Source organism: Xenopus laevis, chromosome 4S, assembly GCF_017654675.1.
Source record: "Xenopus laevis strain J_2021 chromosome 4S, Xenopus_laevis_v10.1, whole genome shotgun sequence".
In the NCBI taxonomy this organism is placed as follows: Eukaryota; Metazoa; Chordata; class Amphibia; order Anura; family Pipidae; genus Xenopus; species Xenopus laevis.
This window is the reverse complement of record NC_054378.1, coordinates 76,591,112-76,617,118: the sequence shown is the minus strand read 5'-3', so window position 1 is coordinate 76,617,118 and position 26,007 is coordinate 76,591,112. Positions and strand designations below refer to the sequence as shown.

At 36.8% G+C, this 26,007-nt stretch overlaps 1 protein-coding gene across 1 annotated transcript in view; it reads right to left on the bottom strand.

Moving 5' to 3' along the window:
- zfyve9.S (zinc finger FYVE-type containing 9 S homeolog) overlaps positions 1 to 26,007 on the bottom strand; it is a 36,709-nt gene that overhangs the window by 7,774 nt on the left and 2,928 nt on the right. Inside the window, exons 2-12 of the mRNA XM_018260905.2 lie at positions 17,915 to 18,017; positions 14,310 to 16,144; positions 12,876 to 12,975; positions 10,766 to 10,942; positions 7,156 to 7,301; positions 6,656 to 6,767; positions 4,426 to 4,548; positions 3,512 to 3,667; positions 2,788 to 3,012; positions 713 to 795; positions 181 to 285 (exon numbers count right to left, since the gene is read on the bottom strand). Of these exons, the coding sequence (XP_018116394.1) occupies positions 181 to 285; positions 713 to 795; positions 2,788 to 3,012; positions 3,512 to 3,667; positions 4,426 to 4,548; positions 6,656 to 6,767; positions 7,156 to 7,301; positions 10,766 to 10,942; positions 12,876 to 12,975; positions 14,310 to 16,144; positions 17,915 to 17,984 (3,132 nt within the window). The 5' untranslated portion in view covers positions 17,985 to 18,017. The remainder of the gene's footprint in view (positions 1 to 180; positions 286 to 712; positions 796 to 2,787; positions 3,013 to 3,511; positions 3,668 to 4,425; positions 4,549 to 6,655; positions 6,768 to 7,155; positions 7,302 to 10,765; positions 10,943 to 12,875; positions 12,976 to 14,309; positions 16,145 to 17,914; positions 18,018 to 26,007) is intronic.

Here is a 26,007-nt window from a genome sequence, read left to right as displayed (position 1 = left end):
CATCAGGACTCCTGAAATTTCATAGACATGCACACCTCACTAAATAAGTAAGTATGCACGCATTGACAGACAAAGGAATGCACAGCTGTGATGAACACAATACGTACAATATACATGTAATACATGTAATAAATACACTACACACTTAAAAGGGCTTGTTGCAACCTTAGGGATCTGTACCTCATTGTATCTATTGCTGGGGATTTTGATGCTGGTTTTTCTGACCTCCATATCCACCACCAAGCCCTGTACCACTGGCAGAGTATACTGATAGTTTCTAAAATCCTAAAAATGAGAAAAGAAAAGGTCAGAGGAATGAAGAAATATAAGAAGACTTACAAGGTTTTTTCTTTGTAATTTTTTTCTATATTGTGACTCATATCAAGTGAAGCAAAAACACTACCAGGCAATAACAGTCATAAGTTGTTAAATACAGAAATAAATTCAACATCAGATCTGTGTTAAGTGGGAGATGCTATACAGCTTCTTCCATCAACATAAAATTAGAGAAAAATCTTCTAAAAGTCAAATAATAACACTGATAATTTGTTTACATCTAAACGTAAAGCTGTTTTATAGACAAGTGAGTGTGGTGGATAAATCTGGCAGCCACATGCCACTTCCAGAGATACTTGTTAGGCCATCAAAAATATACTTAGAGCAAAATATGTCTTACACGAGATGCATTTAATTTTAGGGCACGAAAACTCACAGCTAGAACATTAATGATGGTGTGTCCAGTTTCCCCAAACAAAGGTTTTCTGAATCGAACACTGAAGAGCGGGCACGGGTACACTATAAGGTAAAAAGGAAAAATGTGTAAGCAACAAAACAGGTGCTTCTGTTCCCTGTTCCTGTTAGAATTGTAACCTCAGAGAGCACTAGTTTTTTTATTTATATTGCTGGTGTCACTGACCCCCATCTCACAGTAGGAAAAACCAAAGAAGCTGTGAGGAAGGGTAGATCATTTTGTTAAAAAAAACTGATGTTACAGGAATCAACAAATAGATTGTATAATTAGGTTGTGTGATTAAGGTACTTTAAAATAAATGTGCGGTCAACAATGTCAAAAAATAATTCAATAAGGAGTCTCAATATCAAACTACTAGCAAACAACCAGACTTTTAGAAAATTATATTCAGAAACATAGAAACAGACATCTAAACTCCAAATAACCCAATAAGACCTCCAATACTACCTAGAATCCATACAACTCCCTGCACTCCCAGAACAGATCTACCAACAATTAGCACAAGCCATCACTCCGTCGGAAGTCAAATCTGCCATATCGGCTCTCCCAGCAGGGAAGACACCTGGCCTAGATGGAATACCGGGGGGGGGGGGTGATATAAACAACATGCAAAGAAATTTAGCACGCCCGCTTGCTGGATTATACATGAATTATCAAAATGCACTAAATGAATTATCAAAATGCACTAAACATCATCAATGGCCACACAACCTTCTCTGGACAAAATCTGCAATTGTCCCAATAGACCCATCCCACCCCTCTGTAATTCCCCCAACCAGGCAAATTAACTGAACTGGGTGAGCACATTTAAATATCTAGGAATCTGGATCCACCCGGGCCTATCAAAATTTATGGAGCTCAATGTTAACCCTATCCTAAAATACTTGGAAAATAGATCTGAGAACTGGAGCAACCCAAGATCTGGTTGCCAACAAAAAGAGGGGGGCTGGCTGCACCAAACCCCTATACATACTACTTAGTGGCACAACTTAGTGACCTGGAGTTGGACCTCACCCTTGCTTACCAATGCAGCCACCCTAGTTGAAGCAAAAATCCTGGGCTCCCTAGAGGAGCTTAAAAACTTCCTACACCAAAAAGGCAACCCCATTAATAAAAACCATAGTCAGGGCTGGAAAATAGCAATCAAGCAATTCCCAAAACCCCAAACACACTGTTCACAATATACTCCCCTGTGGTACAACCCAAACCTCATACAGCTGAAAACAACTGCAGACCCCCAGCTATGGGCACGCTATAATGTCAAATATATTTCGGATATATTGTCAGGGGGCACACTACTAAACTTCCAGGAGCTGAAACAGACCTTTTCCTTCACCAATAAAATTCTCTTCAGATACCTACAGCTGCGGCATGCAATGGGGGCCCAATTCAAAGCCCAAAACCTAGACACATCCCCGAGAGATATAGAAACACACTGAGCAACTCAAGAAGTCCGTCTTGGTGTTTTACACCAGATTGATGTTAGCAGGAAGCACATCTCTATCCAAACTATGCACCAAATGGCAGTGAGACATCCCACAACTTACCCCAGAACAATGGGAAGATGTTCTAGAGACCAACTATTTAGTTAACTCAACTAAAATACCCCCAATTGCATATACTGCACACCCCACAGGTTACATAAAATGAACCCTGAAATCAGACAAAAGTTTCCCAGATGCCAGCACTGTCCAGCAGACTTACAAATGGTCTTAAAAGTGTATTTACTCAAGATCTTAGAACTATGATGCCATGCGAAGGAAGAACAGATGGCAACCACATGCAAGTTTGAGATTAATGACACTGCAATGTTGGGTTTTTTAGTTTCTTTTTTGTGCAGTTTATGTTTATTTATGTTACACATTTTGTACAATAACAAACTATAACCTGTTATGTACTGTGAAAATGTGTACATTAAAATTTAATAAAAGAATTGTTAAAATAAAAATTACAGCAAACATCATAAATGGACTACCAAGAAAAACAAAGTAGCAGTTGTCATTTTAGTAAAGAAAATAATCCACAATTCTACTTACATCTGTATTCTGCACCTAAACGCAGCATAAGACGTATGGGGAACACTTTCGCCCATGGAGTCTCCCACTTTTGAATAAGGATTCCAAACAAGTAAGGCTCTGCGGGAAGAACCAAGTCCTGGAGGGACTGGTAGGTTGGTGCAACATAAAGAAATCCACCATGTTCCTTACTACCAAGGAAACTCTGGCTCAGGAAGGAATGCCCCAGGTTCCCCGCTACATTACCTACAAATCACAAAATGTATTTCGGTTAAAGAACCAAAGGTCAAATGACAGAGGAACGAAGGCCTAAAGCAGATGTTTGAAAGAAAGGTTTATTCTAGTACACTGCATTTACTCACTCTGAATAAATTATCCTACGGAGTTCCAGAGATGTATAAACTTAACCTAAACAGATGACTTACTTCTTTAAGGCTGCCGAAACATCAGTCTTTTGCCTTTAATAAATTATTTAAAATCTGTATATACCGTTAAGTCCTGAGAGTGTGTTCTCTTACAAAAGGGGTTTGTGCAATAGGATTTGTGACATATATCTATCTATCTATCTATCTATATATATATATATATATATCTATCTCAAAACAGATCAACAATATAATCAGTACTGGCTTTTATACTCATACTATATAAAATGCTCTAACAACATTAATATAATTTTCTCTGCAGGCTTCTCCCAACCAAGTGCACACTGTTTCAGCTCCAGGGAGAATTCTGGTTTCCATACCTGCAAGTGCCTCTTGATACAGCTCAATAAAATGGCTAAACAGGTCCCTAGGCAAGCACTTCTCATCAGGCAGGCACTGCAATAGGATTACAATTTCAGCTTGCCCCACTGCATGCATTCCCTTTGTAGTAAAGCACCAGCATTTCCGGTTAACATCTGCAGAAAATGGGAAAATAGAACAGATCAGTACGGAGAGGGTAATATTGCAACATACATCAATATTAATAATATAAATAACTATATGGGAGAGTGACCTAGGCAAGATGAAAGTAGGTGAAAAAACTTTATGTGTGCACTGATGTGGCAGGCAAATGCTTGTTGGAGGCAAGCACCCTAAAAGGTGCGAAACGCGTAGGGTGGATGGAGATGCAAATATATTTTTAATTTTTCTACTAATAATATCTTTTAACTGAATATCTCTGGTCCTGTGGATCCGTTTGAGTGCCGGACAGCTCTGCTTCCTTATCTTCTGCTGTACCTCTCCCTAAAGCTGGGGATCTGGGGCTGGTGCACCCGGACCACTTTCACTGTATGGTGAGTTACTTTACATTTAATTCTGGAGCACCTTGTTCTCCTCTACACATTTGTTGTGATAACAGCCATATAAAAAAAGTCTTGATTTCTGACAGACCTCACTGCAGATGAAGCAGCATAGCAGTAGATACAAAAAAATAATTGCTTCCTATGACTATGACAAACAGGATTAGGATTTTATTTAAAACACCCAAACAACAAAAATACAAAGATTTACTGTCATGGACTAAACAAAGGCATACAGTCTTTGCACCTTCCTTTACAGATTTCTCATTTTAACCATTTCAGTATTTTACACTGCCCTAAATGGAAATTACCATTGAACATTACTGGAAATATTAAGAGATACTCCAAAAGAACTCGTTAGCGTAAAGACTTACAGTTCACAATCTTAACCACGGCCAAAAGATTTGCATTTAGAACAAAAACCAAAGGATCTGGTCCTCCATCCTCTAGCTGCTGCATCACAGACATCTGGGAAGGGCGCTCCTCAACTGCGTAATCTGTAGGACACAAAGTCACATTTTTTTAATGGAAGCAGAAATTCAGTTTTTTCCTTTGAATGATAGTTAATGATAGATATATAGTATAGGTAAATCTAAAGTAACTGGACTTGATGAGTAATCATTGAAGACGTTTCACTACTCATCCGAGCAGCTTCTTCAGTTCAATCGAAGAAGCTGCTCGGGTGAGTAGTGAAACGTCTTCAATGATTACTCAGTAAGTCCAGTTGTTTTAGATTTACCTATGCTGGATAAACCATGACCTGGATGAATGAAAATCTTCATAGTCTTAATGATAGACAGATGTTGACAGAGACAGACAGATAGAAAGACAGTTAGATAGATATGCAGGGATTTAGAGTAGGGGTGTGGTCTAAATTACTGCAGGCATAGGAACTATAATGATTTCTAACTTTACCTAGAACATCAGGTATGTTAGAACATATTTTCTCTTACAGTTGAGAGGTTAGGCTAGAGAACAAACAGTTCTTGTTCTGAGAAGGAACGGCATCATTTTTTTGTGGGGTGTCACATTGTTAGGCACTCCATACCCTCCAGTTGAATATGGCTAGAAATAACATTTTATATACTGAACTTATTGAACCAGCCTAAAGGTTCAGCATCTCTATAGGATTGAAGATCCGGGCCTTGAAAGTTGTCACAGGTTTCCCATCTTGGATTTTGTTAGGAGTGTCCGTGACATGCACAGTGTGCTTTTAACAGCTGTTGAGCTAAGCTTAGGGGTCATCATAAATCATCAAGCAGATAATGATGCTTGCCTGTCATATAAGATGATGCTACAGGACTGATTATTAAATCCTGCTGTTAATTGTGCTGGTTTCTGAGCTGCTATATTGTGACATTTTTATGATATATGTTCAGTATCTTGTAGGTCGCTAAGCTCATTAAATGACAGCAACACAGAGCATGTGCAGTGAATCAGCAGAAAAGAAGATGGGGAGCTACTGGGGCATCTTTGGAGACACAGATCTTTACTGCTGAAGAGCTGTAGTTTCATTGGGCTGGTACAGAAGCCCAAAACATAACACCTACTAATCTAGTTAAGTTTCCTTGAGGCCCAGGCTGGTGATCCAATTCACTGAAAACTTCCTAGTCGATAACTACTGGAATACTGCAGTACTGAGCTGGGTGTGCATGCACAGTATAGCAAAAAGCTGGCTATTTTGAACAGTACGGTTTGTTCACAGCTTAGAGCCTCCGCTCCTCAGAACCACCCCCTCACATAAATATAATTTGTTCTAAAAATGCTATTGAGTTTATAGTCAGATAACATAGATACATAACCTGTGGGCATTGAGTTCTTACTCCACAGTTACAAGCATCCCGTAAATATCCATCTAGAATAAGGGCCTAAAGAACAAACTGGATTTCATAGGAAAAAAAACTTTACCTAAAGTCACACCAGGTCAATATATTATCAGTAATTATAAGAAACCACCACATTTACTGATGCAGCATATGAACATCAAGGAAGGTCATCTAATAGGAGTCAGTGGCTAATGCTTTTCTGACCGTAATAAGATAAGTAGGTGAGTTCATGTGACCTTCCATAGTGAACCACCTACAGGTCAGGACACCAATAAATTGAGATGGGCAGAAAGAATCAAGTATCCATACACAGTTTTTTTTTTTTTTTTTCAAAACAGTAAATAAAAATAGAAAATTACAGTGCACAAGGCCTACAAGACATTAGTAGAAGAACAGGCTGTAGTGAATATCTACTTAAGTGCCAACTATGAATAGATCCTGTGCAACAGGCCTTCTTCCAGGCTTATACATTGTATATAACAAACAGACGAATCTAAAATAAGACATACTTGTTGCCAAGATAATTCATCTCAAGGTGTTCCCAAGGGTGTCACACTTTTCTTGTGAGTCATACTAAATTGGGGGGACTTCTCCAAGTGGGGGGACTTCCCTTATTGTTGACTGAAGTTGGTATTAATATATTGTTTTGAAGTGTCTGTATTTAACTGAATATCTTTTGTGTAAGCCCTTAAAATGACAAAAGTTTGAAGAACTCCAAGCAACGTTAAGGCAAGCTATGCCCTTTGCTAGCAGTCAAGGTGGTTTATGTGTAACATACCTCCTTTTACTCCAGTAGAGATTAGAATAGGAGGAAGCCCATCTTCTGGAATAAGATTAATTGCGCTTCCAACCTGAGTTATACTGCCACAGAAGCCAGAAGTGTTCTCAGACTACAAAACACAATAGACATTACAAATTGTTTTTAGATATGAGAGAACTGATAACTTACTTCGGATTTTGCCAAAACCCAGTCCATTTTGGAACCATAAAAGGCACGTGAGTTTAAAATGCTTGACAAATGAACAGTTATTTTTTTTGTACCATACTTCTGGCTTTTCATTCTATATGTTTACATTTAAAAAGTTAAAAATACAGTAAATCATAAATAAAACCATCAAAAAAGTGTGATCTCTGATTGGATACTACTTACAATCATAGATGCTAAATTGCCACGAGAAACAAATTAGTAGAAAAGGCCTGAGGCTACTGGAATTGCATAAATTAGCCCAAATTGATATTTTACATGAAAACAAAAACTATTTTGTTAACTATCCTCACCTCTGCAGATGTGGAATTGTTGGTATGTGACACAGTAAGTGTTGCAGTCACTGTAGTACCGTTTGCTTTTTCAGAGTCAGCAGTCTCTCCATTGGGCAATATTCCGTCAGCAAACCAAACACGGCGCTGTTCCTTTGACTGTGACCCTGTAGAGAGGCAAGGAATCAAAATACAACAAACCGGGTCAAGATAAAAAATTATCCATTAGCTAAAAGAGAAAAAGATTTCACCATACTTCATATAATCTGGCCACTGGGACATTCCTCGCTGCTTACTTTTACTAACTAAAATATCAATAAGATACCCTGTATGCACAAGTTAAATAGTAGTTGATGTTGAAACAAGGCACATTCATCAAGTTCAACTTTTCGCCCATGTAAATCCTACAGAAGTAGGGGAAAAATATATTTGTGACAAGGATTCACATTTAGTCCCGTTAAGAGCATAAGTAGTCTTGATTTATAAACCTCAAGTGCATAAGACAGTATATCTTATTTTCCTGAAGAATGAACCATTCTGTATAATTCTGGCAGGTCAATATACTAGACAGGGCTATGCTGAAATCTGTGCAACAGCGGGTTGCCATCTGCCAAAATTGGAATTTGCAAACTTGTGTTAAATTCTATGCAGCCCTTTATTGTTGTGTATTGCTGAATGCATACTGCATTTGAACCAGTGTAGTCTGCAAAACATATCTAAATGAATCTCTGATAAGCCTTGCAGCATGCACATTTTAAAACAATCAGGATAAAAATGGATAATTTTCCTGTACTTAAACAATTTGTCATACCTACAGTGATTGCAATGCTCTCCCAATGGCAGGACATTTTCAGGCATTTTGTTGTCCGGATATGGATGACAAAACTCTGTGTATGTGTGTCACTGCTCTAACATGCCCCCTCATACAACAATTCTATGTAAACACTGTTAAATGTGCTATACAAATGGCATTTAAACATAGGGTGGAAATAGGAAACAGCTGAAAAAAATAGTTGGCTGCCAGAGTGAGTGATCTGGAATGAGTGGGGCCTGGCATTTTCTGTATAAAGTGTTTTCTGTTAATTTGAATCACCTTACCTTAAGTCTACTAAAGAAACATTTAAACATTACAAAAACCCGATTGGGTTCTTTCATTACCAATATGGATTGATGCAGCTTAGTTAAATCAAATACAAGGTACTGCATACCTCCCAACATTTTGGAAATAAAAAGAGGCACAAAAAAGTTGGCTCGCCTAGCGTGCAGAATTTTTTGACCACGCCCATTTTTGTGGCCATACCCCCTAATTACCATGTTCATTTTACAAAATTTGGCAGGTTATGAAAGTTTGAAGATATTTCTGTGTTTTTTTTCAGTTAGTACAGTTTTGCTAATGAAGGTGAATTGCACTTTAAGCTGTGAGTCTACCATTTCCCAAGGGACCCGTTATATTATATTGTTACAATTACTTATTTGCTTATCTCAAAATTGTTACAAAAGTATCTTATATTCAGCTGTTCTGGGCTGTCTGCCAAAAGCCAATTAAGTTAGAAACTTAGTTTTTTTTTCTGGCTGTTCGGGGCAGAGGTAAACAGGACTTCCCAGTACAAATGGACAGCGGGGTTGAGCTGTCAAAAGAGGGACTGTTCCTCTAAAAATAGGACAGTTGGGAGGTATGGTACTGCTTTATAATTACAGAGAAAAAGGGAATTTCAAAAAAAAAAAAAACTGGCAACAATTTTATAAAAATGAACGGAGACCTAAAGCAAAACAAAGGAATTTTCAGGAAGCTAAAATGACACACCTCAAGAGAGGCCGGAATTAGCAGAATGAAAGGAATTTAACCCCTTTAATGTCTACAAAAAAAGCCCATGTATTGACTATAACCTTAACTGAAAATGCCACTGCTAAGCAAGCGGTCTTACTCAGTGACGCCAAACAATGCTGTGAGCCATGCAACAGTAATACAAGGGCCAAATATGTATACATATAAATTATAAGGATTACACTGCTTAGAACATATCAATCAGTTTCAAAGGTGGTGCACATTGTGCTTCTTATCAGTTCAATACGACAATTCTTTATTAATTCCAAACAATTATGGCAAATGAAACATATTACTGAGCTAATATGGTCTGGAATTTTTCATTGCTGCTCACCACTTCAAAGATGGCGATACACTGTCAGATTAAAGTTGCCGATTTGACCCCTTCATATTGAGTAAGCAGCTTCTCTGCCCAGTAGGGGCATTTCCTGATGGCCTCCTTTACATGCACCTGGCCAAAAATCAAGGAGATATCAGACTGGTTAGATGAGGACTGCATTGGCATGTTAATGCATTCAGCTCCTGACCAGCCTGCATAGGTCTCTGTTATACTCCAGTTATTGGCCTGAGGGCCAAACGGGATCAGCCCAATATATAGATGACCAATAGACGACCTCACCAAACAAGTGGATCTTTATGCATATGGCCAACTCTTAACTCTTTTAAAGACAAAGTATACTTTAAAGGGGTCACCTTTAATTGTACTTTTAGTTTGATGTAGAGAGGGATAATTGGAGACTGATTTGTAATTGGTTTTTGTCTATTATTATTTGTGGTTTTTGAGTTATTTAGCTTTTTATTCAGCTGTTCTCTAGTTTGCAAATTCATCCATCCAGTTGATAGGTTTCAAATTAATCTAGCAACCATGCACTGACTTGAATAAGAGACTGGAATATGAATAGAAGAGGGCCTGAATAGAAAGAGGAGTAATAAAAAAAAAAAGAAATTACAATAAATGCGTAGCATTTGTCCTGTAGATGGAGTCATTGACACCCTATTTGAAAGCTGGAAAGAGTCAGAAGAAAAAAGCAAATAATTAAAAAATTATACAAAATAAATAATGAAGACCAACTGAAACGTTGCTTAGAATTGGCCAATCTATAACCTACTAAAATTAAATTTAAAGGGGAACAGCCACTTTAAAGGAACAAAAATGAATTGTTGCCCCTTAGAACATATTAAGATATACTGTAAACGATGTTCATTTTTTTGTAGTCTTAAGGTATGGTGATTCAAATTATGAAGGAAAAAAAAACCTTGTGCAGGAAATCCTGGGTCCCATGCATTCTGGATAACAGGTCCCATACTATATTACCAGATATTATCGGTTTTCAATTCCAGACCATGCTCTTCCCATGAAAATTCTTCCCTTACTTTTTTTACCTCTAAAAAAAAAAAATTGTACATCAGCATCTTTAGAACCAAATTGAAAGTATTTGCAGACCTAAGGACCCAGTATGGGTGTAACCTCCTGCCCTTATTAGCCTACTATGATATATGCTATTACAGCAGAGGCCAAGACACACTTTCAGATGAAAAGGGAAAAGCACCTGTATAAGCACGTGTCACAAAGTTCGCCTTGCCCAAATGATCAGATGTTGCTTTAATTTTCCAAACTGCCTTTACATCACAGTAAATCCAAACTGCCGATTGGTTGCCATGCTCTACTGGCCATGAGCAAACTATGGCGCTAATAACCATGGGGTAGATTTACCTCCTTACTGTCCTGCATTACATGAAGTTACTTTACAGATAATCTCAGATTCCTGAGAGTATATTAAAAAATTTAATAAATTCAAGCCTTACCTTCAGTTCCTGGATGTTTTAACACTCCCACTGGCACCATGACGGTGGGAGGTGGGGAACTCAGTGCTCCTGAAGCTTGTGCCTGCTGCATTGGAGGAATAGTTGAGCAGTATTCAGCAGGATTATTTGGATTTGGACTTTGGATTGAGGCACTCAGCATGTTCTCCCATGCTTGAGCTAAAATATACATGAAAATGAATGGAAAAGGTTACAAAATCTTAATCAACCCCAAAATATAGCATTGGAAATAGTCTAAATAACAGTTTTATTTTACAAAGGAGTAGATTAAAGGGCAATAAAAGGCAAATTCACCGTTCTTTTCCCTGGGGCTGGTGCTTTAGGGAACAAATGCAAAAGCCTGGGGTAAAAAGTACCACAGCATCAAGGCTGTATTTATATATAGGCACTTCCGTTGTTCAGCTTAAAGATACCCTTTAGCATAGCGGACAAAATTTGAAGACAAGATGTATTTAGTCTTCACATTTTTTAATTGTGTGTTGTTTTATATCTGAACTGAAGACAAATAGTAATAGACCTGAAAAGAAAAATGACATGAAAAAAGAGAGCAGCAATAACATTAAAACTTCAGAGTTCAGAGGACAGAAATGGCTGTTACCTATATTATATAACCTATACTACATTAAATCATTACTGTTCTCATTGATTCCTTTAAGGCTAGAGCAACACAGGGTCAAAATAAGCCTGCTGAAATCTGAAGGCTGATTTAAGCATATACCGTTAGTGGTGGCCTACTTCTTCTTTCATGTCCAGAACCATTTTGTTGGCTCCAATGGAAACACACTCGGTGGATTACATATCAAAATGTAAATTCTCACGTTTCTTCGCTGAACTGACAATGGCTCTGGACGAGAACAGAAGAGGGAGGCTGCTGCCAGCATTAGGGGCTGAAATTGGCCTGTGAAATATAGAAAATGAGGAACTGATTGTAGCACAGGCCAAGACCAACCCACCAAATTGTTGATTATATGTATAGTAAAAAGATGCTAATGCCAGCATTAGGGGCTGAAATAGGCCTGTGAAAATATAGAAAATGAGGAACTGATTGTAGCACAGGACAAGACCAACTCACCAAATTGTTAATTATATGTATAGTAAAAAGATGCAGTGGCTCCATTTAAAACCTTAAATAAGTTGGTTAAAAAGGATATAAAAATTCAAATTAGTCAGATCAATCAAATCAGTTATCTTTTCATATAAACTGAGTTTAATGACCCACTTTACTTAAATGAATGTGAAAAGGCACCAGGGCCTGATGGAATACTGAGAGAGATAAAAAAAATGTAATCAGACTTCCTTTTCTAATTTTTCTCAGACTAATATGGTACCTACGGAATGTAAGGAAGCAGGTTTTTTTTTGTTTTTTGGGGGGTTTTTTTCAAACCCTGCCAACATCTTCTATAGGATGAATTTTGAAGCAATGTTGTGAAGAAAATTAATTTGCTAACTGCAAACCTTTCCAAAAACACATGTTAGAAAAAGTAGGGTAACATCTTTGTATGTAATGTTTTATATTTTAGGATTCTGTACTGGCACTAGAAACCAAAGCCTTTTATCAGAGAAGATTTGCCATCCGCTACCTCCATGTCTTTTCTGCTGAATTACAGAATGCACCCTGGCTACTATCAGTTACCTGATCATAGGGACCGTTTTAAAATACACTGTGATGATAGAACATAAATGCCACAACATAGGACTGAGTAGTAATTAATTTAGATTCTCACAGCTGCTCTGAAATCTGTGCAATTAGCATTTAATAATTAACCCTGTAGCAACAGCCTATATTACAGGGGAACCTCATTTTCTACTTGATGATTTGCAATGACCCCTAAACAGCTGCCTGAGAACACTAAGCATGTGCAGAGTTACTGACACATCTAACAAACATATCCTACATGGTGAACTCCTGTGACAACTCTGAAGGCCTGAATCTTTAAGGTGAAAATTTAGGCTGGTGTAGTAATTTCAGTATATAAAGTATATAGCATTATGATGACATTACTAGCCATATTTGTTTTTTTGGTTTTATTTTCTATTAAATATGTTCACTAAAAAGTCACTGGCTATTTGCATGTAAATTAATATAACTTACCATTCATAAGCACAGAATGACAAATAATACACACACGAGCTTCCTTTTTATCCATGTACTGAAGTTTGCATTTTAGACTGCAACAAGTGGCACAGAACACCTAAAATAGTGAATAATAATAAAACATATATAATATGTAATTATATATACTATAAATACTAAAAGTATACATCAAAAAATGTAAGTCTTAAACATCATCTACCAAACTGTGCAAAACTAGTATATGCTACAGGACAGAAGAAGAACCTATTATCTCAAGTTTTCCGGATAAAGAGGTCTTGTTATAATGCAGTGATCCCCAACTAGTGGCTTGTGAGCAACATGTTGCTCACCAAACCCTTGGATGTTGCTCACAATGGCCTCAAAGCAGGTGCTTATTTTTGAATTCCTGGTTTGGACGCAAGTTTTAGTGGCATAAAAACCAGATGTACTGCCAAACAGATCTTCCTGTAGGCTGTCAGTCCACATAGGAGCTACCAAATCAGATCACTTTTTTGCACCACCCAGGAATATTTTTGATGCTTTCATTGCTTCCCAACTCTTTCTACATATCAATGTTACTCACTGGTAAAAAAAAGGTTGAGGACCCCTGTAATGTAAAGCCTCGTCTTGAAGCTAGTAAAACATTACCGTCAAACATTTGCCACCAACATGAATTTATGTTAAAATATATAGTCATATGAATTAGCCTCCCTTCAATTGTAAGTTTTGCCTCTTTGCTTGATATACATATCAATACACATATTGCAATAACTGTTGTACAACATGTAAATCTAGAGCACTATTTCAACCTATGGCTCATTAACAGCTACTAAGCTATAACTCTGAAAATCCCCCTACAGCCAGTTGACAAGCCAATTACTTTAGAGGACAAGATAGGTCTCGGGTAAAGAACATATCAGTAGAACATAAGTAGAACGATTCCAAGAAATGAGACAAAAAAGATGATGACTACATATAAAGAAAATATGATAATTTATAAAATAATTTTTATTAAAGGCACTTTGTGTGAAGGCACTAAGCATTTGATAATTGCATGGTTATACAAATCACTGCACTGTAGAAAATGTGCAGTAAATATTAAAATCATAAAATTATTTTAATATACGTTACATACCTAGTTTTTTACTCCTTACTTTTTATTGTCTAGTCTCTACCCATTTTGTACTTTTTACAAATAACCTTTTTTCATGAAATCATCTTTGACTACCAAATAATATACAGAACATCTACTTTTAGGCAAGCTTTCCCTTATATCTCCCCAGAGTTTCCTAATAAAATATATTTTATCTACTTCAAAATGAGGCTGAGCAGATGAATTGTTACTGTGTAACTTATAAGTCTACTTTAACTGAATCTGCTGAACACATTTTGTTATGAATAATTTGCCGTGATTACTGTTGCCCTGATGAAACACCACATTTCTTTACATACCTTTCCACAAGCTCGGCAGTGATGCCTCCTTTTGGTAAATGTAAATCTGGCCTCGCACTTCATGCAGTTTGGTGCTTGGGAATCTGGCACCCAGACTGGAGCCACATCCCCTAGAGTAGTAAATGGCTTAGAGATGGGTACCCCAAACTGTCCAGCAAGCAGATCATTGTCAGGGCTGTCTGGAGACACTGCAAGGCACAGGCTGCCAGGTCCCCTGTTTTCTCGAGGGACTTCACCATTTGTATCAGTAACAGGGCTGTGCACTTCCTCACGTAGTGATTCTGAAATCAGGTTATCCCCCCGATTTGATTTGTTTAACATGTCATTTTTGTTTTTAGAGCTGCATCCAGCATTTGGCGGAATGAGATCACACTGTAACATTTCAGACAATGGCTGTGGAATATTGAGTTTGAGATGAGTTGGCTGCTTGGGGCGAGCTCCACCATATGGAACACTGAGGGATTGCACAATCTTGCCCTTTTTTGGTGAGGTTTGCCCATGCATGGATGGAACCGGATTACAAAGACTATGCAAACTGTTCTTCATTTGGTCAACCTTGGCATTTAACAAGACTCCACCTCTCTCAGTTATGTCATCTTCCTTCTGTTGTTCATAAACACCAGAATAGTATTCTGACTTGCTTTCTTCAATTTCTTTTTCTTCTGTCACAGAATCTTCTTTTGATGGTAAATTCTTTGGGTTTTGAGCTACAGCAGGGTTTTTCATTCCATAGGAATCACACCCATTGTACAGATACATTGGTGCATTAGTTCCATTTTCTTCAGACAAATCTATTCTTTCTTTATAAGCTATGCATGCATCTTCCAATAAGATATTAGCATCTACCCCTCCTTCCAACTCTTTACTTGCATAAAACATTTCATTGTTTTCTTGTGAGAGTCCATTAGTTCTAGTTAGGTCACCATTAAACACACACGAGTCAGAAACGTTCTTTACAACAATGTCAAAAAAATCAGCACTATGGAGAGCTTCATTACCTAGTACAGTTTCAGCAGCAGTGACTGGAAAGAACGCAGTTGCAGACACAGCTGCAAGTTTTTTTTCATGCAAGGAAGTTGTATGATTTTGCTGCTTCTCACTACATGCTTCAACCACTGGTGAAATGCTGAGTAGATCTGTATTATTTAATTGACATCTGGGTATCTTGTTGTTATTTTCACATGAAAGGGCAGCCTGTATGGAATAAGGCTTTATTTCAGGCAGAATAACTGATGTGGTTTGTTTTAATGCTCTATAAGCTTCTTCAGTGCCAGATTTATTGAAAGCTGGGTCTGTGCTTACGTTAGTAGTATCCTGTATGATCATTGGAAGGACTGAAATTGTTACAGCTTCTTTATCTTGGTCATTAACAATTTTTTGACCGTGTGAGGGCTTTCCGTTATTCATGGTCAAGCAAGCAGAGTTTAGAACACTTTTGGGGCTACTGTACGGAGAAAATCCATCATCAAGAAGAACACTTTTTTCATTGTTAATACTCACTGGTACATCATCTAAAACTTCTAAACTTTGACTCTCCACAATAGAGTTGCATACAATTTCAGAGGGACCAGTGTTAAAAAGTGAATCCTCTGCCATATCGGTGTCTCCTATCACCATTTTAGGCATTTCAGGAGTCACAATACCTACTTCTCCATTCACATATGTGGACCTTGCAAGGGCTGTCAAGCTGGGTGACCTGACTTTGAGATGAGCTTCAATAGCAATGATTGATTTACAGACATTGTCAAGAGCTGGTTTATCAGTGACTTTATGCGAATGTGGTTCTAAGAATTGATTCCACTTAGCATCTAACAGCTTTGGAAAGACAGTTTCATCTGAGGAGGAAAGAAAGCACAAAGCAAACAGTTACGTTATATGTCTACAACATACTGTATATACAACAGTAATGTTTTACTACATAGTGAAACTTAATGTTTAAAATAAAGATGCAACGTCTTCTGAAAATAAAACTTTAGAAATGCATACTAAAAGCAAAATGCATTTGCTTTGATGTTGCTGGCTTTTCATTTAACAAAATCAGCAGTATGTTTGATGTTCTTTAGAAAAAACACAAAAGTTGTCCTAAAAATTGAAAACATTCTACCAACATTCTACCACCTTCATAGTTGACGCAGCCCTCCTCATTGCATAGGGCAAACAAATGATGGCCCTCCATAACTATGACAATGGTTAGCTCTTCAATAGTTAGCCATATTTGTTTAATTAAACTCTACTAAAAGTGTTCAGTGCCAGTGGTCACATTCATTCAAAAACCCAGTTGCAGAAGTTATTACAGGTCCAAAGTGATTCAGTGAAGTGGCCTACCAGCTGCCTCAAAAGAAAGCGGGAAATTACAGGGGTAGTAATTGTCAAACAGATTAGAAAAAAAAATACATGAAACATAATGTACGTTATTTTTTTTTACATTTGCCTTTTATCTTGCATATCAGCTAAAATTTATGGTTTCCAGAATCATTGACATCCCATCCTCACAGCAACGTTACACCGTATGTTGCGATTCCCTGCAAATATGAGCATTGCTATTAGCTACAAGACATGGTGGCCGGAGTGGCCTCTATCAAAACATCTACTTCATGTTTTTTAGCAGAGCTGATTAATTGTGGCAGTGGGCCTGACGCATGGTAGTCAGCCTGACGCATGGTAGTGGGCCTGACGCATGGTAGATCAGATGTTTACCATGAAGTCCTGCGGTGAAGGAAACGCAATCACCCACAATTTTGTCAAATTGATAGAAGGCCATTGAGACATAGTAACACAAACACTGAACAGCAAATATAATCAGTTTCAGTTATCTTTACAGGAGAATGAAAGGTAAAAACAGTGTTGAGGTCCCACTTTATTAAGCACCCACAGTGACTAAAATAGCCAATACTGTAGCACGTGACAACCTTTCGCACAACAATGTATTTTACCATTCATTCACCTTTAATACATTTTTTGTAGCAAACGGTGGACATTTGGGGAAGGTTGTCCAAAATAATATTCTTGTGTTGTAAAACAGTTTCATGTAACATTTGAAAATGTTTTTTAACATTAGTTTACTACTTTTCACTAAGGGGGTTATTTATCAAAGTCTGAATTTATCTACATTTTTTCTGAAAAAAACGCCAACCAAATTTGCACAGGTTTTTTCACCTTATCTATTAATACACTTTTCAGAAAATATTGTTTGTGGGAAAAAACACGAAAAAATCGTGAAAAATACGAATCGCATGAATTTTTCGGATTTTCCACCTGAAAACTAAGATTTTTCTGATTTTTGCCCAAAAACCCAGAAATCTTTGGATTATTGCTCGAAACCTAGCACAGATCAACAAATCTTTGGAACTTCTCCCATTATATGCAACCTCGGCAGGTCGAAGATGAATTTTTCGGGTTTTTGGCATTCGGAGTTTAGTAAATAACCCCCTTAATATGTAATGTTTACTTGGCCAGTGGTGCTCAAAATTTTGCATTCATCTGAATTTCTAACACTGTAATGGTTTATGGTCTGACACAAATTGACCTCCGTTTGCCAAACCCTCTGTAAAATAGGAAGATATTGTTACAGTATTAGCCTTAATTTGTACGTGAATAGACTATACCTTCATTCTTTTCAAATTCATCCAATACTTTATCCAGGTTGTAGGATTCTTCCTCAAAATAGTTCTCCATTGGTCAAAAGCCTTTTTAGGCTTTTGTCTGGGGCTAGAAATGGAAACAAATAAAAATAAATTACTTAATTCAACTATGACTAAAACTCTCATATTATGAACAGCAATTCAATACAGCAGGAACAATTATCAAGGTATTTATTTACATGATCAAGCAAGTGAAAATTTACTTTTTTTTTAGGCCTTAACGCAACTTGCTACAAAATGTGGTTTGTCTTGTTTCTTTCTGCCATCTAAAAAATCTCATACTATTTAAAATAATGCCCAACTGCTCTGTATACTTGACAGCAGCTGTTCTGATTGTATATACAGCAGTGAAACTAAGTATTTAACACGTCAACGTTTTTCTCAGTAAATATATTTCTAAAGGGGCTATTGACATGAAATTTTCAACAGATGTTGGTAACAACTCAAGTAATCCACACATACAAAGAACACAAAACAAATAAGTCCATAAATTAAGTTATGTGTAGTAAAGTGGAATGACACAGGGAATAAGTATTGAACAAATGAAGAAGAGGAGGTGCAAAAGGGCATGGACAGCCAAGCAACGTGCTGAAATAGAAGAGTCCCCCAGAACTTTTAAAAATGACACCTGAGCAATGCATATGACTAGTAAAGGAAAAGGGAAAAAAAAAAAGAAAATTGTCTTGAGTTTTTCGAATGGCTAAAAAAAAGGTCCAATAGGATCAACACAGCTCCTATTTATATTTATAGGACCTTGACTGTTTTTACTTGCCGAAATTTTGTATTACAGTTTGTGTTCTTCTACATTTTTATAAACCTTGAGTATTTAGAGAAACAAAAAAAAACAACTTTTAGAGGAAAATTTTGATTTGCTAACAAAATAGAAAGTCGAATGTTAGTAGATAGACCCCATAATACAGGTATGGGATCTGTTAACCGGAAACTCGTTATTCAGAAAGCTCCGCATTACTGAAAAGCCATCTCCCATAGACTCCATTTTATCCAAATAGTCACTTTTTTTTTTTTTTTTTTTTAAATAATTTCCTTTTTCATTGTAATAATGCAAACCCAGTCTATTGGGTTTATATGATTTTACAGTAGACTAGTATGAAGATTCAAATTACGGAAAGATACGTTATCTGGAAGGCCCCAGGTCCCGACCATTCTGGATAACTAGTTCCATACCTGTATATGAAAATCCATAACTGTATAATATGTGTGTTTTAAAAGGCTCAAAAACTTTCAGGGATTTAATCAATAAGGTGTTTATACAATGGCTGAAAAAAAGAAATGCTACTGTATTTATTACACTGTCACTGCGGAAGCTGATTAACAGCTAAACTGGGACACTAAGCTTATTAGATCAGGTCACTACATAGCTAATGTTTAAGGCACTCCATGGAAGAAATGACAGCTTTTAAGCTCTCACTAGCATTTCATGAACTTAATGTAATTAGTCAAATTTAATATAGCCACAAATTCCCTTTAGAAGAGTTTAATGTCAAGGCAGGAAAAAGATTAATATCATAGATCATTGTTCAGATAGAGGTAGTGTCTGCTTATTGGTGTTTGAATGCTTTTCTTTTATAGACCACAGAAACTTGAAGCACTTACGTAGATACTAGCTTAAGAAACCATTCATAAATGTCCCTAGAATGTGAAACATTAGTGCTTGTGCACAAGGGCTAGAGACACTATAAAAGTGGTATGGCTTGGAAAGAGGAGGTAGATAAAACTGGATGAATAAACACCAGCGGGTTAAAAATTGAGGGTAAAATATTTCTCAAAGGGGCACATTAGAGAGCGTATGGAGTAAGAAGTTAAATTGAGAACTTTTCCTTTCGTTAGCAGTTTAAAATAGTTTTAACAATTTCCAAAAACACACCTAAATAACTTGATACTGCTAACACTAAGGGGCAGTTTTATTATTTAGGGTCAAATTTCGAATTGAAAAAACTTCAAATTCAAAAAGACCAACCAAAGTTTTTTTTGGTCGAATAGGTCCGTTTTGATCGAATCGAAGGAATAGCGCATTCGATCGAATTCGTTTTTTTCCCCAAAAAATCAAGAATTGATTTCAAGTAGGTTCCAAACAGGCTAAAACAGCAATTCGGCAGGTTTTAGATGGCGAATGGTCAAATTTTTAAAGAGACAGTACATGATAAATTGATATTCGAATTTTTGAATTTTTTTTCAAATTCAAATCGAATTTGGACTATTCCCTAGTCGAAGTACACAAAAAAATAGCTTGAAATTCGAATTTCTTCCATTTGAAAATTCACCTCGACCTTTGAAAAATCTGCCCCTAAGCATGCAGTTTGGCACCTCTTTTTTTATTTATTTATTTTTTTAAATTGTTTTAACTACAGCCAAATGAAACGTACCATGGAGCAATGGCTGGGCAATTTGTTGTAATAATGAAGCAGAAAATACTAAATACCAAACTTCCTATAACATCCCAGAAAAAAATTACAGAGGGAAAGAACAGCAAACTCCATTAGTTTACTAAATTTATAAAACGATAAGAGATCTGATAGTGGTTTACATAACTCTGGGACACAAACTCTAATGATCTGTAGGCCCGTTTCAGCTCATGTCCAAAATACAACACTACAGTCTAGACAAGTTTGGCACCTGAAAAGTTAACAAGGAGACAGGTTGTTTGTAATTTAATTTGCACTCTCTCTGGAGCAAAGACAAGGCATAATCATGCATTAAAGGAGAAGGAAAGGTTCTCAACAAAAATGGCACTAAAAGATTTAACATACATGTGCCTCCTGAGTCGCTGTATTAGCGCTTCTCTGTTCAGATTTATTTAGAAGTTACGCGTCTTATAAGTGTCTTCTTTATGCAGGAGATTGCCGGTGCCATTTTCAAATCGGTGATGTCACTTCCCCCCCAGCTCCTCCACATTGCGTATGCGTTCATTTTTTTTTCACTTCGGTTGACACACAATCAAAGCTGCTGCGCATTGTGTAAACACTAACAGTGTTGAGATCGTAAATCTCCCTTTCATTTTAGGCTCCTGCTATTAAATAACTCCCACATGTCTGCGCTTACTTCACAGCAAACCACTTGAAACATAGAGGGGAGGTTAGCTTCAATGGAAAAAGCTACGATGCAAATGTGGATTAAGTGGGTGGGGCTAACGGCGTCAAGCATTTCTGCACGTTCAAGCTCAATATGCAAATGAAGAATGAGAAGAATGGAGCTCTCTGCTGTGAAGTGCGCATGTCTTTGCCCGGGGAAATCTATGTTCAGGGAGAAAAGGAAGCTGCACAGGCTTGGAACAGGTACAGCATTCAGTGACACGACTTTGCCATTTCATAGGCAAACTAAGCAACAGGACGGTGAGTTAGGGAAACATGTTTCTGACTATATTAAGGCTACGTTTTTGAGATAATGTTGTTTTTAGACTTTCCTTCTCCTTTAAATGGTCATGTCCAGCTTTCAGAGCAAATAGGATTTACAGCCTCTCTGGGGAATAGGAATTACCTTTTAAATGCTCAACAGAATACTTTGTAAAAAGACATGTATAACGAGTCGCCCAGCCTGAGAGCCAGATACAGCACTCTATGGCAAGCGGAGGACTCCATGATACTTAAAATTCTGTCTCCTCCATAAACGTTTTAATATAATTCAGTCCATGAATTTGTACTTTGACCTACTAAAAGGAAAAATTATCAGCAATGATGTACTGCTGCACAATACTGATACAACCAAAAATAGGAAGTGCCATCTCATGTTACAGTTTTAACCACCCTTAAAAGTACATGATGGATTTCCATCCAACATGGATCATTTTAAATTTTCTATAATATAACTTGGCTAATTAAGTAATTTATACAGTATAAAAATGGGTTTATATAAGAAATTACATCCAGGTATACAAGCAAATTAATAAAGAGAAATAACCATTGGTCAGGTATGCATGTGTATTATGTAATGTTCTATGAGGACAGTTATGGGTGGAAGAAGGGGTAGGATGTATACATAGGACTGGTTAAAGTGGTTGTTCACCTTTACATTAACTTTTAGTATGATGCAGAGAACAATATTCATAGACAATTTGCAATTGGTTTTTATTTGTGTTTTTTTGTTATTTAGCTTTTAATTAAGCAGCTCTCCAGTTTATAGTTTCAGCAATCTGGTTGCTAGTGTCCAAGTTGCCCTGGCAAACATGCATTGACTTGAGAGACTTGAATAATAGACTGGAATATGAATAGGAAAGGATAAATAAAAAGATTAATAACAAAAAGTAGCAATTACAATATAATTGTAGCCTTACAAAGCACTTGTTTTTACATGGGGTCAGTGACTCCAACATAAAAGTTGTAAAGAGTCAGAAGAAGTAGTCAAATAATTCAAAAACTACAAAATAGAAAATATGAAGGCCAATTGAAAAGTTGCTTACATTTATCCATTCTATAACATACTAAAAGTTAACATTTGCTTCTAGACCCAAGCAATGTCGAATTTGAAAAACTTCGAAATTCGAATTCAAAAAGACCAACCGAAATTAAATGGAAGTTTTTTTTGGTTGAATAAGTCAGTTTTTTGATCGAATTTGAATCGCACAAATCGAAGTAATAGCACATTCGAATCGTATGATTCTAAGTTTTTCCTAAAAATAACTGCGAAGTCCACCAATTGACAAATAGGTTCTAGGAGGTCCCCCATAGGTTAAAACTGCAATTCGGCAAGTTTTATATGGCGAATGGTTGAAGTCGAAATTTTTAAAGAGACAGTACATGATAAATTTCGATATTCGGATTTTCACTTTTTTTTTCAAATTCGAATTTGGATAATTCCCTAGTCGAAGTACACGAAAGTTTGCTCAAAATACTAATTGTTTTTTCTTTAAATTTTCACTTGCCCCTAACTGTTCTAAACGGATACATTTAATTGATACATTTGTTATGTTTGTCCCTGCTGAGCAGAATCCCAGTGTTTCATTAAAGGCAGCTGTTAGAATTGATACAATAGTTGATACAATAGCAAATTGTAACAGTTCAGAATCTGCTCCTGGATCACTGAGCTGTCAGACTGAAACACCAGTGACAGGAACATTTAACTTTAAACTTACATTTTGGGAAAATGGTAAAAAATAAAAGATGGAAAGCAATTGAAAAAAAATGCTTTGTTTATGGTGAACAATCAGAAAACAACTGAACCGAAAAAAGTGTTTTGAAGGTGAACAACCCCTTTCATTTTATTTGTTCTTATACAGCTGTATATAGAAATAATTTCCAGCAAAAGGTATTGATTTTATTGCTGAAACATAGCCAAGCAGTAACTGAGAAACATTTACCAGAAATAATAGCGAAAGCAGAATTTTTTTTTGGTGTTTTTTTTTTAACAATGCTGGTTGGAATTTGTCCTGAAAAACATAACCCCCAATTTGAAACTTTTTGGGCATATATGCATACACAAGAGCAGAAAACAAATGCAGGTGTAAATGCATAACTATTATCAATTATTGTTGCCCCTTGGTGTAAACCAATAAAAACAGCAAACCTTTCTAATGAAGCTTGTAAAGCTTATACAATACAGTGACATAGCTTTCATCACCAGCACACACACGCAACTCCCAGAAACTCCCTACTCATTATTTATACAGCATACCCCTGAGCGTCATGACCTTGAAACACAGCCCAATGATGCTCTGCAGCACATCATAGCTGAACCAACGGCAATGAACTTGATAGCTACAACGAGCCAATGAACCACACACTGCTTCGTTTCCCAAGCTCTTGCAGCAAGCTAGACTTAGATTCACTGCTTAAATATACTAGTTATTTCCTAATAATTTCCACCTATTTTGCTACCTTTCTACCAGTCCACAGTGCTATATGTCAACTTCTAAAGGTTTATTTTTTTAACATGAAATATTAATGTATTAATTTTTACAGTTTCTATTGGCCAACAAGAAGGACATGATGTCACACTACATTAAATTGGATAATAGTTCATAATACCAGTGTCTTAAACATTTCTACTAAGATTCACAGTGCAAAGAGGAGTACAAAATGAAATGTGAAGCAAAGGCAAAGTGAGGTGAAATAGAAGAAAATGTAGAAATAATATTGTTTTATGGACATAATGTTTACAAAACCAGACCTAAGTTGCAGGAATACAATTAGTTCAACTGCTATTCCAGATAATGGCTCAAGATAATTGGCATGTTAGTGGTGTTCCAGATGTATTAGTACATTCAAAAAGCAACCCATAAGCATGCAATAAAAGAGAATAACAAAGCAATCTGACCAGATAGTGTTCATGCACATGTTAGGGACATTAGACTATAAGCAGGGACTGATGACCAATCTTTGAAGGCACAATCGGCATTAAAAAAAAAATTTGAAGTTGCTCTGTGAATATTTTTCCATTGTTTGACACACTCTGTCTTTTCTTGAAGGGTCTGAGAACATTAATCATAGGGCTATAAGCCAGCCTAGGTATATTCCCATTCCACAAGCAGGTCATTGCTGACTTCACATTAACAATAAACACTTTCATGCCCCTTGGTCATTAAGATACGTCAGTCCTGTTGGTTATTAAATATATACATATCTACATACATACACACACGTCATTAAAATAAAAGAGCAGTGAACCAGAAACTGCAGAACACTATATGGGCCATCAACTGTAAATCTGCACAGTACTGTAATGGAGCCAGATACGATACCAACACGCATAATTGTAAACCCAAAACGGAGATTTGATGTGCCTTAAAATAACTTCTCAAATGTGAGTGGAATATTTGTTCTCTTTTTTATACATAATAAAAAGGTTATACACTATCTCCTGCGCTTTATATACTCTCTCTGACAGCATGGAAAAGTCACAGAATACTCCATTCCTCATATATCTGAAAGCTTTAAAGTTTATAAACGTTTGTATGTATCCAACTTATAATACACAAAAGCCATGAATATCTTGTAAATTATATCCTTATAACCGGTGAGTTCTGATGTCATCAGTTATAACCGGTGAGTTCTAAAGTCATCAGTTATAACCGGGGAGTTCTGATGTAATTTCTGTCACATGACTCACTGAAATTTGTGTATTATGATAAATAAAGTACCCCCAGTTGCAAAATATGAGGATATTAGAAGTTACCTCGGAGTTCCATGACCTGTATAAAAACACTCGGCCTTCGGCCTCGTGTTTTTATATGGTCATGAAACTCCTCAGTAACTTATAATATCCTTATATTTTAAAGAGGGGGTACTTTATTCACTATATAAACAAGGTACGTGATGTGTGTAAAAAGCAATCTAGCACCTTATAGTGGATTTTTGGGACAGTGTGGAACTACAACTACCAACAACCCACTACACTTAGATTCTCTTTATGCTGCATTCTTTCTCCTAGCTTTTAGCGCTGACTCATACAGACTGTGATATTGTGATTGCCGCCCGGGAGAAACGGGAAAAACTGAGTCGGAACCTTAGGGGAATTCCAGGAACTGTAGTTGCACTGTTTTTATATTTTACAGTTTGCATTGTAGCAAATGCAAGACCTACACAAAGGCACTCCTAGTGCCTCGCCCATTCAATGATACACTTTAGGGATGACCTCATGCATATAAGACTTCTGCATGCAAATGTCATTCTGTCTGTAAATAACACTGCTTGCCTTTAATGCAGCAGTGTAATGCAATCAGTTATGAGACAAACCATGAATCTAGTCCCTCAAAATCTAACCACAGTCATGGAGACCTATAACCTAAGCATGAGGCTATGCAAGGTAAACATACTCTACACAGCTGGTTATTACTTAGATATACATTCATGCAATTACTCCTAGTGCTGTCCATTATACTTAGTTATGACAAATAACTTCATCACTGATAACTATAAGTTTAGAAATGTATGCAAATAACACCATTTTGTTCAAATGTCTGTACTTGCTAATAAAACTGGTTTGCTCGACCATGGAAATCCATCTTCCTCTAATAAACTCCTAAAACTGAGGCTATATAATATGTATCCCTCACAGGATACTACCTCGCTCTCCTTACTGGAGCATCCATGTCTAACTCAAAATGT